Source organism: Carettochelys insculpta, chromosome 18, assembly GCF_033958435.1.
Source record: "Carettochelys insculpta isolate YL-2023 chromosome 18, ASM3395843v1, whole genome shotgun sequence".
Lineage (NCBI taxonomy): Eukaryota > Metazoa > Chordata > Testudines > Carettochelyidae > Carettochelys > Carettochelys insculpta.
The window spans coordinates 31915217-31929720 of NC_134154.1; the positions used below are offsets into that span (position 1 = coordinate 31915217).

Consider the following 14504-nt stretch of genomic DNA (forward strand, 5'->3'; position numbering starts at 1 on the left):
AGTTCTGAGCCATCCCTCTGTAGAAGGGTGTTAAAGTCCTTTTTCAAAAGTGATATGGTAGATATGGCCTCAGTGTCACCATATCCTTTAGAGTAGAACCTCCTACCTTTTGTATTCACACGGATGGGAATGCCCCGAGTCCAGCCTATAGGCTCAAGTGTGTGCAGAAGACAAAGTGAAATGATCTTTTGCATACTTGGCTTCATCTAATTCTTGACTCCCCCCTGCCCCCTTCTGCTGTCTGATTTGCTCATCTTGATAATATTTTTCTGATTTGTCCACCTTGATTACTATTTTTCTTTCTCTGTGCCTTAAATATTGAGTCTGTTCTGGTATGGCTATGGTCTGAAGAAGTGGGTCTGTCCCACGAAAGCTCATCACCTAATAACTTATTTTGTTAGTCTTTAAAGTGCTACTGGACTGCTTTTTTGTTTTGATTGAAATTCACAAGTTCAGCTCTTAGTATAGGAAGTGCCTGTATGTTCATCCACTCAGGGATTCAAAACAATACTGGGTGGCTCATTAGACCAATCACAGCTAAGCACACGGCTTGACTTTAGGATATTCATATTCAATCCACAGAGCAAAAATTGTGTAGATATTTGTGGAATGTGTCTGTCGAACGGATAAACAGAAGGAAATCTCCACCAGTTTTCAAATAATGGCTACAATAATGGTTCATTGTGAGTTATTTGCTCAGAATTAGCCATAAAGGGAAATAATTCAGAAATTTCTCCCACAAGTTGCAACGGCAATTTTTCATGAGCCAACCTCTGAGAGGAATCAATTTCCCATCTATAGCACATACTGAAGCATCTACCTATCAAGTCACAGCACAGATGGCACTGGATACCAAATAGAGCAGCTTGGCTGAAGCTGCTTTACAATTTGGCTCAGAGAATCAGCATTCTCAGCCCCCTCAGGCCGTCTGGATATATGACTTCCTGGTGGAAGCAAAAGACTCAGGATGTGAATGCTGTACTCACCGGGTATAGTAGGAGTCCACGCCCAGTGCTTCTCGTACACTTGAGATGTAGAGATCCAGTGCTGAATTAGTCACTGTTTGGAAGCCCACGCTGCTTGCTTCATGGATATCCCCAGCGTTCTCTGCCATGCTGTCACCCAGGTAGTATTCGTGAAACTTCAGAATTCCTGCAAGGACACATTAATTGCCAGTGTTATCAAATGTGGGAAGGGCGCACAGGGCCAGGAAGTGCTAAAGAAAGCAGTACAACTGTCACTAGTCCTGAGGAGATGGCATCTTCTACAGAAATGGAGCAAAACACGCTGTCTCCAGTGGCTTTTCCAGGAATTAGTTCAGTGTGCCATATTAAGACTTTACATTTAAAAAGTCTGGTTTTGTACTTTGCAGATGATGGATCAAGGGAAGAAAACCGAGCAGGACTTTAAAGAGATATTCAGGAAGTGCTTGATATCACAGCAGCCTCATGTGAATTATAAAACAGATGATTCTCACAAACATTTACCAGGGAAATTCACATTTCAATAGCAGCATATGAAAAATGTCCATTCATAGTCTCTGACCACATAAACGGGACACTCTGGGCCTGAAAGGCTGAACAAAAAAGTTATTACTACAGCAGAATCTCCTTGTGTTGCACAGAGATTTCTCATTTCACCCATTTGGACAAAAATAAACACAAATGCAGATCAATGCATCTGAAAATACTAAAGCAAGAATATTACATAATGGGGCACACCAGAGAATGGAAACATTCCTATCAGGAGTGCAGTGCTTTGTGAACAATTCAGCTTATTATTGTAGATAAAAATCCTCCAGTGAGACCAGCACACCCTTTTGGTTATGAGTAACCTTGCGACAACGGCCCTTTGATTACCCCTCAAAGGTTAGGCCTGGGCACTCGGTTTGGTATGGCAGCACAAACAACACCCCAAGTAGGTGAGAAATAAAATTCAAATGAAAAGACTAATGCCAGCCATTCTGGAGCAACACCAGCAAATTGATCCATCGACATGCTTAAGGAGTAACTGTGGAGTCTGAGGGAATATTGCCTGTGCAAGAAGGAGGAATCTGAGATGTCTTCCCAGTTACTGCCTAAGTACCACAGAAGAGAAGAAGAAAGCAGAGAGCTGTAGTGCTGTAGGTAGTGCCTGAGAACTGCCACCTAGGAATTCACATTAACACAGCCAGGGGTGGAGCAGCAACTACCCCCAGAATAAGGGTCTAAGAAAGGGAGAAGAGTCAAAGCAAACAACATGGTCAGCACCAGCCTGTTACACAGAATATCTTCCAAGATCTTGGGCATTTATGAACCAAATTGCCCCAGGAGGTTGGTTGTGGTTGCTTTTCCAGAAGTTCCTCACTTGTGATGGGGATGGAGGGGCTGTGACCACATCCTTTGAGTGCCAGCAACAAACCCGGCTTCTCCATCTGCTACCATCTTATCCGACCCACTGCTGTCTTCCATGTGAGAAAGCCATCAATATTTTGTTATGCAAAAAATATGGTCTGAAAGGGCGCGTAACCTTTCTTCACACAGACCCATGAAGGGTATGAATAACAACTAGAGTGAGCAATCAAAGAGATACAGCTAGCAAAAAATACCTCATCCAAGCCAAAGCAGCTCATTTGTGTTTGCTTTCCTTGTTGAACTATGCTCAGCAGTATCTGAATTAGTGCTCTTATCTCGTTAGCTTTGTCATGGTGAAGGATTACAATTATTAAATTATATACAGAAAGAACTCATGAAAATTTACAGTAACCACTTTATTAGATAATGAATAACAGCTGCCGGCAAAAAGGGATCCTCTTCAAATTAATCCTCCCTGCTCTGTTTCACTGTGATAAATGTTTTCACATTCATGTGAAGAAGATTCAGAGGATCAGACAGTTAGATGGTGTATCAGGAAGCCGGGCTGCCCTCCTGTTTTCTGGCATCCACTTCAATTAATACATGTCAAATGCATTTGGAAGCATAAGGCAGAGGGATGTAATTAAAGGGAGGACTCTTTGTTACATAAAAGCTTCTACTGAGGCGCTGTGCTCAGAATCTAATTACCACTCTTTGCATTGCCCTATGGGAAATCAGAGCAGATTAATGTATCCATTTTTCAACAGCCAAACACCTGAAAATGTTCCCCTTTGTGAATGAACATCAAAGCCCTGAACATGCTCCTCTCACTGAACTTTCCTTTCCTCTATTACTGTGCATCCGACATGGGCTGGCTTAATTGGGTCCCATTAGCCAGCCAGATCACCAAAGGGAGATCAGCTCTCAACACCATGAAGTCTTCTCTCTCGACAGAGGCGAATGGACCAAAAGAAACATGAGTATCAAGTAGTTACGGGGACAAAAAATGAAAAATTCTGGAAGAAAGTGTAGGCAAGTTGGTCAAGACATGCATACAAGAAAGGAACAACAAGTTGAGCGCTCCAGGTAGCATACCTCTCCACAACAAAAACCACCCAGAGAAATCTTCCTGGATGCACAGACAAAAATGTGAACAGAAACCGTATCCTCTTCACAGTCCCAGAGAACATCCAACTCCCTCTTCCTAGTCTGGTAAATAGTCGTCTTGCCCAGTGCCAGGAGGAGCATGACATGAACGCCCTGAGATTTTGCAGGGCCATGCACAGGAAGTGCAGAAATAAAAAAGTCAGGGAAAGGGGCAGCCCAAGCTTCAAGAGGAGCTTCTGGAGGAGGCAGGAAACAGGTTGCAACCCAGGATTCCCCACTTGGACTGAAACTATCCAGGAGATTTTTTTCCCCAGCATGACAATGTTATTAATTGTACTGAACCTAAAAAAACCTCTCAGATTGCTTCCAGTAGTCACTGGGAGATCGTTGCTGATTCCAGTAAACTCTCCGCCAATCAAGCACAGTTGGGCAGCCTACTGAACCCTGGTGTGCTGAAATAAACAGGCTCTAGGGTCTCTCTCTTGCTAGTGAAGGGACAGGTGTCATGGACTGTGTAAACTGCATCAACACCACACTTGTGCTCCAGTCCAAGGATGGAACTGCCAACTTATTATCCCTAGTGGGCCCTGAAACCAAGGTGGCAGGGTGCCAAACTGCCAGCTCTGGATTCATGTCAAGTCCTCCACTGAAGTATGGCACTGGCACATCAGTGTGAACCTTGCCCACCAGTGAAACACTGGTATGCCTTAGCCCAAACCAGGGGATGCTCCTGCTCTGGAGTTAAGAGGAGAGAGCAGTCTCCACCACTGACTCTGCTCTGACCTGCCCAAAATGGTGCTGTCAGCATTGGTTTCTGTAGAGAGGGTATTTGACAAAGCCCCCATTTCATTTTACCAGGGCTCCCAAAACAGCTGTCAAGTGGTGACACCTTACCATTACTATCATCTTCAGGCCAAAACCCTCCCTGGAGTAACACCAGGGACAACCTTAGAATTAGAGCAGAGATTAATTTGAACTGGGGGTGTGCATTCAAGCCAGCGCCCTCAAAGTGAAAGGCTGCATATCCAATTACTAGTCCCAAATCACACTGCCTCTTCATCCAGCTTACATGGATGATCTTATTTTTCAGCTTTAATGACAATATTAGATAAAGGATGAAAGAAAGTTCTCCCATCAGATGCCAATTCCCATATTCAGGTGACAAAAGCTTCATTCCCTCAGCAACTTTGCAGCTGAAAGCACCACTTTAGTTACTAAGATGTAACTGAATTCCCACTAGGAGAGGAGTCAGTTGCAGTAAAGTGAGTTGTGGTGAGCAACTGCAGAATAAGCAGATGCCACATCACTGTCAATGAAACTCAAGAGAAAGTATAAGACACAGTTCAAGTAATGAAGAGATGTGGCAAGGCTAGGCAAGGAAGAAATAGGGAATACATACAGAGCAGTGCTCAAAGAGACGATCAGGAATGCAGGCATAAACAAAGACTTAGATAAGAGAGTCAAAGGAATAGCCACGGTTATACAAAGACAACTGAGCAGATGGTTCCGGAAGAAGAGAAGATCAATAAGAAGTGGATTATGCAAGAGATGCTGAAGTTGGTACAAGAGAAGAGAGCACTGAAGATCAGAAGGGATGTCACTGAGAGGGAACAGCGCTAAAGAGTGAAATGCAACAAGCTAAGAAAAGTGGCCAGAATGGATAAGGCAAAATGGTTAGAGGAGCAATGTGAAGATATAGAGAGGTATTACGGTGAGTGTGAGACCAGGGAGGTGTATAAGGTGATCAGGAATATTAATAGGAAATGGCAGCTGCAGCAGATGGTGATCAAAGATGAGTACAACAAGGTGTTCATTTACAAGGAGACAGCTGTGCAGCAATGGACAAGATATTGCACCACTGGACCTGAGTGTCTCAGAGAGACTATGGAAGAACTGGAAGAGATAACTTCACTGAGCATCTAGAGTGAGACTGATATTTTGAAGGAGCAAGTAGAAAAAGCAGCGAAATGATTAAAGAACAACATGAGCACTGGAAATGGTAAGATCATGGGCGAGCTGATCAAATACGGTAGAGAAAGTATGATTCACGAAATACACCGACTGTGTAGTATAGCGTGGAAAGAAGGGAAGGCTCCTAAGGAATGGACAGAATCTGTGCTAGTGACAATACACAAGGAAGCAAGCATTTTGGAGTGCAAGAACTATAGAACAATTGCCCTAACAAGTCATCTAGGCAAGGTGCTGCTGATGATATTGATGATGAGCCTAAGATCACAGATAGAGGAACATCTAGTGGATGAGCAAGTGGAATTCAGGAAAGATAGAAGTATCATACAGCAGATATTGGCACTAAGATTGACAGCAGAGAAAGCTCAATGAAAGAACAAGAACATCTACAATTGCTTCATCAATTTTCAGAAGGCATTTGACGGTAGAGATCAGAAAGTGACTTGGGAGCTATCGCAGACCTACTGAGTGGATAGCAGACTGATACAGTTGTTGCAGGATATCAACGAGAATGCGGAGGCAGCAGTGAGAATGGGTGGAGAGTTGGGAAGTTGGAATGACAAGAGGTACGAGATAAGGAGATCCAATATTGCCGAGTATCTTCATCACGCACGTAGAGAGAGTGATGGACAAGATCAAGGAAGAGGTAGAAGGAATATCAGTGCATGGGATGAGAATTAACAGCTTGAGGTTTGTGGATGAGGAAGTTACTCACCTTGTGTAATAATGATGGTTCTTTGAGATGTGTGTCCCCATGCGCACTGCACTCTGGGTGTTGGTGCATCCTCACACTAGCACTCAGAAATTCTTCTATTGCCATGGTTTCCTGTGCCAGGGATGCCCCAAAGTGCCTCCTTGTGCTCTCTGGTGTGTGCGCGACATGGGCTCCTCTGTCCCTTCCCTACCTGACAAATAGAGCAAGACGCTCCAAAGTAGGGGAAGGAGGGAGGGAAGTGGAGCACCCATGGGGACATACATCTCAATGAATCATCACTACTGCACAAGGTGAGTAACTTCCTATTCTTCTTTAAGTAGTGTCCTCATGGGTGCTCCATTCTGGGTGATTATACAACAGTAGTCGCAGAATGGAGGCAGGTTTGGAGCTCAGTCACTACCACAGTAGACAACACAACTTGGCCCACTTGGATAGAAGAAATAATGTTAGAAAAGAGGACATTGTGTCAGCAAATGTGTTACTGGAAGATGACATGACCACCTTACAAATGCCTGTCAGGTACATTCTTGACGAAAGACGTAGTGGAAGACATGGTCCAGGTTGAGTGGGTCGTGACAGCATTTGGCAACTCTCTCTGCTGAAATGTATAACAAGTGTGGATACAGGAGGAAACCTACTTTGAAAGTGTTTTGGATGAGACAGACGGGCCTTTGGACCATTCCATGAAGGAGAGGAAAAGCCGGGGAGGCTTGCATCATGGCTTCATACAGTCAATATAGAAGGCTAATGCTCCATGGACACCCAACATATGCCATGCCACGTATGCTGGTTCAGAATGTGGCTTCAGGAAAAACGCAGGTAAGTGGATCAGTTTGTTGATGCACAATGGCGAGGGAACTTGGGGTAAGAACTTAAGGTGAAGCTGCAAAGTAACTCTATCTTTGGTAAAGAAAATGTAGGGAGGCTCTGCCACTAGGGCAGCTAACTCCCCAACATGCCTGGCTGACCTGATCACCACAAGGAAAGAGACCTTCATAGACAGGTGAAGCCAGAAGCACATCTCCAAGAGCTCAAAGAGCAGCTTCATAGGCAGTGAAGCACATGATTAAGGCCCCATACATGAACTTGGGGGCGGACTGCAGGAAAGTGTTCTGAAGGCCTGTTAGGAAGTACTTGGTGATAGCATGGGCCAGGAATGAAGGCCCTTCTTCGGAGTGGTGGAAAGCTACTACAGCCACAGTGTGCACCCAAACCATGCTGAGACTAAGGCCTGACTCATGCAGGTGCAGGAAATAGCCCAGAAGGCAAGGGCATGATATGAAGAGGCATAGAGTGGTGGGAGTCCATCCATTGGGAAAAGAGACACCATTTATACAAGTTAAGATTTGCTTGTCGATTCCCATCTACTGTTGATGAGGATTCTCCTTACTCCCTCAGAGCATGTGGTTTCGGCACTGTGGAGAAATAAAGGAGCCACATGTGGAAGTGTAGTTTGAGGGGATTAGGAGGCAGAGTGAGGCTGAAGTCCTGAGATGGAAGGTTGTGGTGAGGAGAAAATGGATAAGGAGCTGCTACTGACAACTGAAAGAGATACCAAGTCAATCTGGGCCATGCCAGGGCTATTAGGATGATGAGGGTCTGGTCTTCTCTGACCCTGAGTAGCACCCTGTGGATGAGCAGAATGGGAGGAAACACATACAGGAGAGGCATGTCCAATGCGATAACTAAGGCATCCTGGAGGGACTGTCTCCCAAGTTCTGGAACAGTACTGGTGTCATTTTCTTTCGGTTCTGATGGTGAACAGATCTATGTGAGGGTAGCCCCACAGTTGAAACACCTGGCTGGGGGCAGCCATGTCGATTTCCCATTCATGATGGTCGGTGAATGTACGACTGAGGGCATCAGCCGTCACATTGAGAACTCTGGGGAGATATGTAACTACTGGACTGATCTGGTGTTGGATGCACCAAGTTCACAGTCTTATGGCTTCCGCTTTGACAGACTGTGAGTGACCTCCCGCTGGATGGTTGATGTAATACATGCAATTGGTGTTGTTGGTAAGGATATTGACCGACTTGCTGCCAGAAACTGTTGGAAATGTTTGAAGACGTAGTGGAACGCTTGGAGTTCCCACAGGTTGCTGTGGAGTCTTTGTTCAGTAAATGACCATCTGCTCTGAACCATGCGATGACCAACATGTGCTCCCCAGCCGAGGAGAGAGGCAGCTATGGTAAGAGTGACTAACGACGGTGGTTGGTGAAATGGCAAGCCCATGAGAATGTTGCCCAGACATGTCCACCATTGAAGAGAAGTGAGAATTCGTGGAGGGACAGCTACCAACTTGGAAACTGGGTGCTTGGCCAGGGCGTAGCACAAGGCCAGCCAGGACTGAAGACAGTGCATGTGAAGACGGGCTAGCTTGACCACCTGAGTGGTGATGGCAAGATGGCCCAGTAGTGCTAGGCAGGCACATGTCGTAGTGGTAGGGGACAGATGTGCTGCCTGAACAAGGTTGCACAGTGTGTGAAATCTTTGAACGGGAAGGGTAGCCATGGCCATGGTGGTGTCAATGTGCACTCCTATAAACTTCAGATTCTGAGTAGGATGGATGGTGATGCCATATGGCAGGAAAGGCATGGTGATGTCAGTGACCTTGGTGATGATCGGTGCCAACAGGACGGGGCTGGCTCCGGATCTCTCTGTGCCAATTGCTGCAGCATGAAGTGCATGGATGATGCACCATGCTTATGGAGATGCAGTGCCGTGTTCCCTTGTACCTGAGAGCGGGGAGGGGTACCCAACCTGGTTTTACGCAAAGCACCTTGTTGCAGTGAGCATGAGTGGTGCTGTTTTCTGGGGGACATGGCAGGAGGCACAGACACTGGAGTGGTCTGCCATGTTTTAGACGACAGTGGGCTTGCCAGTGCCATGGGCATCACTGGTGCTATTGGTACCCTTGATACCAATGAAATTGACACCACGTGTTTGTGCTTTGGCGCAGAGTGTGCCCATTTAGTTGGTGCTGGCAGGGAAGGTGCCGGAGGGCCTGTGATAGTTTTCCCTTCTGGCTCACAGAGATGACACCAGACACCAGGAATGGGCAGGAGAGGGACCTGATACAATAATGGGAGACCCTTTCAAGACTGGGAGACATTGGAGTCCTCATCCTTGGCCGAAGCCTTCACCGCTGGCTTATCTGGAGCCAGTGGCTGCAAGGACTTTTCATACAGGCAGATCTTCAGTCTTCTGGCCCAATCTTTACGGGCTCTCACTGAAAGGCTGGAAGAATGGACGCATGACTGCTTCTGATGGCCTTCTCCAGGGCATTTTATGCAGGATGCCTGGCTGTCTGACGTGGACATGGTGTCTTTGCATGTGGCACAGTGCTTGAATCCTGGGGAGCTCAGCATGGTGGTGACACAGCGCACCAATTCCACTAACTAACTACAAAAAAATGTATTTATATTTTTTTAGATTCAACCATGTAGAACAAGGATAGATAACTTGAAGTAGGGAACAGCTAAGGATTAACTAACTAACTAGCTAGCTAACAAGTTTTCAAACTCTTTTACAGAGACGAGCAAGGCTCCACCTGCAGCCAAGGACGGTAGAGAAGGAATTGAGGAGCCCACGCCATGCATGCGCTAAAGAACACAAGGAGGTGCTTCTGCACATGTGCAGTGCAGGAATCCATGGCCATGGAACAATCTCCGAGCGCCAGCATAAGGATGCACTGACATTCAGAGTGGAACACCCATGGGGCCACTACTCAAAGAAGATATAGTTATCACCAAGGAAGATGAAGAGAAGCTAAAGAGAACATTGCAGGTGCTAAACGAGGAAGGGAAGTGGTACAGACTGATTATGAACATCAATAAAGTGAAGACAATGGTATTTGGAGATAAGGAAATAAGAAGGAAGACCAGTGTAGATGAGATCTAACTAGAGAATGAAAAGAAGTTCACTTATCTGGGGAGCAACATGACGTATGATCTAGACTGTAAGAAGGAAAGAGAGACTAGAATAGCAAAAACAAGAGAGAAAATTTAAAGGAGATGGATAAGATCTGGAAAAGCAAAGTGATTAGCTTAGGAACAAAGCTGAGCATCTTGAAAATGTGTGTATTCAACAGCATGTTGTATGGATGTGAGACATAGGTGATAAAATATTTAAGAGAAGGATACTGGTGTTCAAGAGGAGTTGTTATAGAAAGATTCTGAGAACAGGATGGATGCAGGTCACCAACAAGGAATTATATAGTAAGATACAGCCGAAAGAGAACCTACTGCAGGTTATACAACGCAAGTTACAGCTTTTCGAGCATATCTGCAGAATGAACGATAAGTGAAAAGTCAAGATCCTGGTATTTGGCATAATGGACAGCTCAAATAGGAGAGGCAGACCTTACAGAGAATGAGTAGACGATACAGTAGATTGGTGTGGAGCTAGTCTACAGAAATTAAGCCACTCCATACTGGACAGGGAAAAATGGAAGGAAATAGCAAGGGAAGCATCGGACACTAATGAGCTCTGAGCCCTGGCTGTTGATGATGATGATGATGATGATGATGATGACAGCACTGTCAGAGAGTGGAGAGCATAAGCACGCTGCATAACCCAGGCCTTCTTTCCCACTCCGAAGTGAGGGTTTGGATGCGAGGCCCAAATTCTGTCTAGGTGGTGAACAGGTCTGTCTCAACACTGACTTCTAGGATTCCCCCTCCGCAGGCTTTGCTGGCAAGCTCTAATCTACAGAAATAAACCTTACCTGCCCCAGGAGCCAGTAACCAGCTGTACAGGTAGCCAGCAGCCAAGGAGTAATACAGAACAAGTCCCCTCTGGCCATTCACTGTCTCCAGCACCTGGTCAATGGTGATGGGAGAATAGGGGTCAGAGTCCTGCTGTCCAGTCTGACGTTCCACCAGCAAGTCAGCAAATGCTCTCGTTCGCCCCCTTTCTGCTACAGCCAAGGCTTCATCATGGTGGCCTGTGAAGAACCACAAGTTAGGGAACAAGAATGTGCCTCAGACCTGCACCAGGCACTGTAGTGCACTGCGATGGGGAAGAGAGTGTGCCTGTTTTTCCAATCCAAAGCAGCACCACCGAGTAACTAGGCAGCAGCACCTCTATGGGCAGACTTGTCTATTTCTCCAGCAGCCCCAGACATCCTGGCTGGCTGCTTTGTCATCATACACAGCCCATGTGTTACATCCCCATAGGCTATATATCTGAGATATCCAGTATCTTGGTCACAGATCCCCACATTCTGACCTATAAGCAGTCCAATCAGTGTGCCAGACTCCAGGAAGTCACACTTTTCCACAAGGGTAGCCCACATGGCCTCCACATTTCAAAACATTGAGCCTCTGGGCTACAGCCCTCTTCTCAGCGCCAGTTCTGCCCACAGAGTCTGACTCAGGCACACTGCTGGTCACAAACTTTTATGTTCCCAAAGAACCAAAGCAGCTCAGCAAGAATCTGCCATGACTCCAGGCAGCCCTTTCAGAACAGAGCAGAGCTCATCAGAGAACTAGAACACAGGCAGGCTTTTGGTGACAGAGCTCAGACAGGCCAATGTCTACGCAGTACTGAGCCATACTGCTGCAGACACCACCCAGGCTCTTTCTCTCTGTCTTGATCTCTTTGCATGTCAGTTCCACATGAGTTTCTATGTCTCTGTGAGCTCAGTTCCCATCACTGCCTCCTAGCCCTTCCAGTCCAGTGCCCTCCTACTGCAAAGCCATGTCGTGTCCATGTGTTCACCTTGTCACAACTTCCAGTTGCTAAGTGTGAATTGCCCAGTCCTCAGCATTCCCATGCTGTCTCATGTCCCTGTGATAAATTGCTGAACCCAAACCATAATGACCCACTACCATCACCCCAACCACATCCTGTCTCCTGTTGTGCACTAGAAGCAGAATTTTAACTCTTCTGTACCTCCAGCTGGCAAAGCCCAGGTGATATGTACAAAGTCCTACAGTTCTTAAAACAGTACTGACAATTCCTACATTCGTTATACTCTTCTCTTCTTTCAGGGTTCCAATCCCACCCATTTCCCTATGGTCTGATCACCTTCCAGGAATGCATTAAGATGACTTACATCCACTATATGTTGTTCACTCTCTCCCCAGGGATACTGAAGTCTCAGTGATGTGACCCAGCACAGCCCTGAGGGGCACAAGAGTGAATCATACACAAGCAAGGCACTGAAGGCCACGCTGCTGAGAGGCGAAGACAACAAAACCGCAAGGGAAGGATATCCAGAACTATACTTCATCCCAGGACCTCAGTGCTTGGTACAGATGTTACACACAGTCTCAGCAGGCTCCTGTAGGAGTTATCCTCACACTGCACCCCAGGAAATTGAGATACAGACCAAAGGGACTGGCCCAGCTCAGCAGCAAGAGCAGAAAAAGGCTCAGGAGCCCTGATCCCAGAATGCTGCTCTAACTACAGAAGAACTTCCCTGCTGGAATTTGGGTCAAAGCCAAAAGCCAGCGAAGAACTCACACTCCAAGCTCCCAACAGCCAAAGGAACCCCAGGTGTCTCTTACCAAGGCTGACGAGCACTCGCTGCAGGGCCTGATAGGATGATGTTTGCAGGTCAAAGAGTGATAGCTTGTAGTCTGTGCTCAGCTGCACCTCATGGCGGATGGTTTCAAACAGTGCAGACGCCCGATAGAGCTGGGAGGGGAGAAGAGCTCATGGTAACACAGCACTGCAGCAGGCCCAGGTGTAGCAACTAGCACAACAGTGAAGGGGGTAGGGGGGGGCTGAGGAAGAAGCTGGGACCAACATGCTCTTTCTGGGGTCAGGTCTGCCCCATCCACCTCTGGTTTGCAAGCAGCTCACCTCACCCATTACTGCAGTGTCCAAGGCACAGGAGATGGCCACTAAGTAGTGGAAGATAAGTGCCCAGCTGCTGGGTTTCAGGCACAATGCAAAATTTGGGGACCCACAGAGCTCACAAAACATTACCAGGCTACAACACCCAAAGGCCAAAGCAAATGGACGTTTGTCTCTGGACCCACAGACACTGGTGTGCATGTGGACATGAGAGAGAGAGAAAATGTGCAACGTCCAGGGCAGGACACTGCACCCTGGAGGGTAGTGACAAGTCATCTCTGAACAGGTGCCATGTGTAAGAAGAGACCACACCCTGATGCACTGCAGGGATTGAGAGAGCCTCCTGCAACAGGAGCTACAAAAATATATATATATATTAAAAAAAATACATATAGCTGCTGCTTACCTGGTGCTGAGCTTCCTCCAGATTCCCACCAGCCCAAAGGGACAGGCCCAGGCCATGGCGGATTTTGGCTTCATCTTCTCTACGTCCTAGTTGTTCTGCCAGTCTCAGTCCTGAAAGAGAAGGGGAATAAGTAAAGACAAGAGAAAAGATTTTGTGCCACAGCCACAGGTTGGATGAAGGGAGGGTTCCTCTGCCCATAGTGGTGTCCAGTCTGCAGACAGGCACACATCATGCTGGATCCTGGATATGCTAGTAGGACGCTCACCTGCATGCAGGTCTCACCTGAAGAAAAGCACTGTACAGATAGTCCCCAACTTATGAACGGGATAAGTTCCAAACACCTGGTCATAACTCAATTTGGTTGGAACTTGGAAATACCCTTATACTGTAATACATCGAGGTATGCAAGGGTTGCGTTCCACGCAACCCTCATGTACCTTGAATTTTGCGTAAGTTGAGGAGGGCTTGGGTTGGGTCCTGGGAGGAGGCAGTGGGGTTAAGGCTGGGGTGGGTTAGGGCAGCAGGGGTGGTGGGAGCATGCAGTTGAGCTGGGGATTGGCAGGGGGTTGGACGCAGACAGCTGGGGGTTGGGGCAGGGGTTGAGCCCAGGCAGGGGGTTGGAATCAGGGCTGCAGGGGTGATGGTGGGGGGGTTGGGGCAGAAGCCCCGCGTGCAGGGTGTTGGGTGCCCCAGGCACAGGTTGAAGCCAGATCCCCGTATGCTGGGGAGTGAGAGTTTGGGACGTGGGGGTGTTGAATGGGGTGAACTGAGGTGCGGGGATTAGCTGGGGGGATAGAGCATCATGCATCTGAAGCAGCTGACAGCTGGAGCCCTGTACTTGCTGGTGGCTGACAGCCCAGCAAATGCCAGGGAGGGGGTCAGCTGGGGATGGGTGAGGTTGAGCCAGGCGGAGGGGGGACTGAACAGGGGTGAACTGGGGTGGGTGTGGGTTGAGCTGGCAGCAGAGATAGAGCTCCTGCGCACACCAGCGGCAGCTGACAGCCAGAGTCCCAAGCACAGGGGGTGGGGGGTGAGCTGGAGCTGGGGGAGGGAGGGATTGATCCGGGTTGCGGGGGCTGAACAGGGGGTGCACTGGGGCAGGGTGGTTGAGTAGAGGGGGGTTGGAGCCCCACTGGGGGCTGAAAGCTGGAGCCCAGGCACAAGTTGA

The 14504-nt window shown here is 47.5% G+C and overlaps 1 protein-coding gene across 2 annotated transcripts in view; it reads right to left on the reverse strand.

Annotated features, from left to right (window-relative positions):
• The window catches only part of TTC28 (tetratricopeptide repeat domain 28), a 483355-nt gene that overhangs the window by 93187 nt on the left and 375664 nt on the right, over nt 1-14504 (reverse strand). For both annotated transcript variants that reach the window (XM_075012421.1, XM_075012420.1), the window contains 4 exons: nt 13337-13446; nt 12639-12768; nt 10853-11071; nt 987-1152 (listed from right to left, as the gene is read on the reverse strand). In XM_075012421.1, coding sequence (XP_074868522.1) covers nt 987-1152; nt 10853-11071; nt 12639-12768; nt 13337-13446 — 625 coding nt within the window. The remainder of the gene's footprint in view (nt 1-986; nt 1153-10852; nt 11072-12638; nt 12769-13336; nt 13447-14504) is intronic.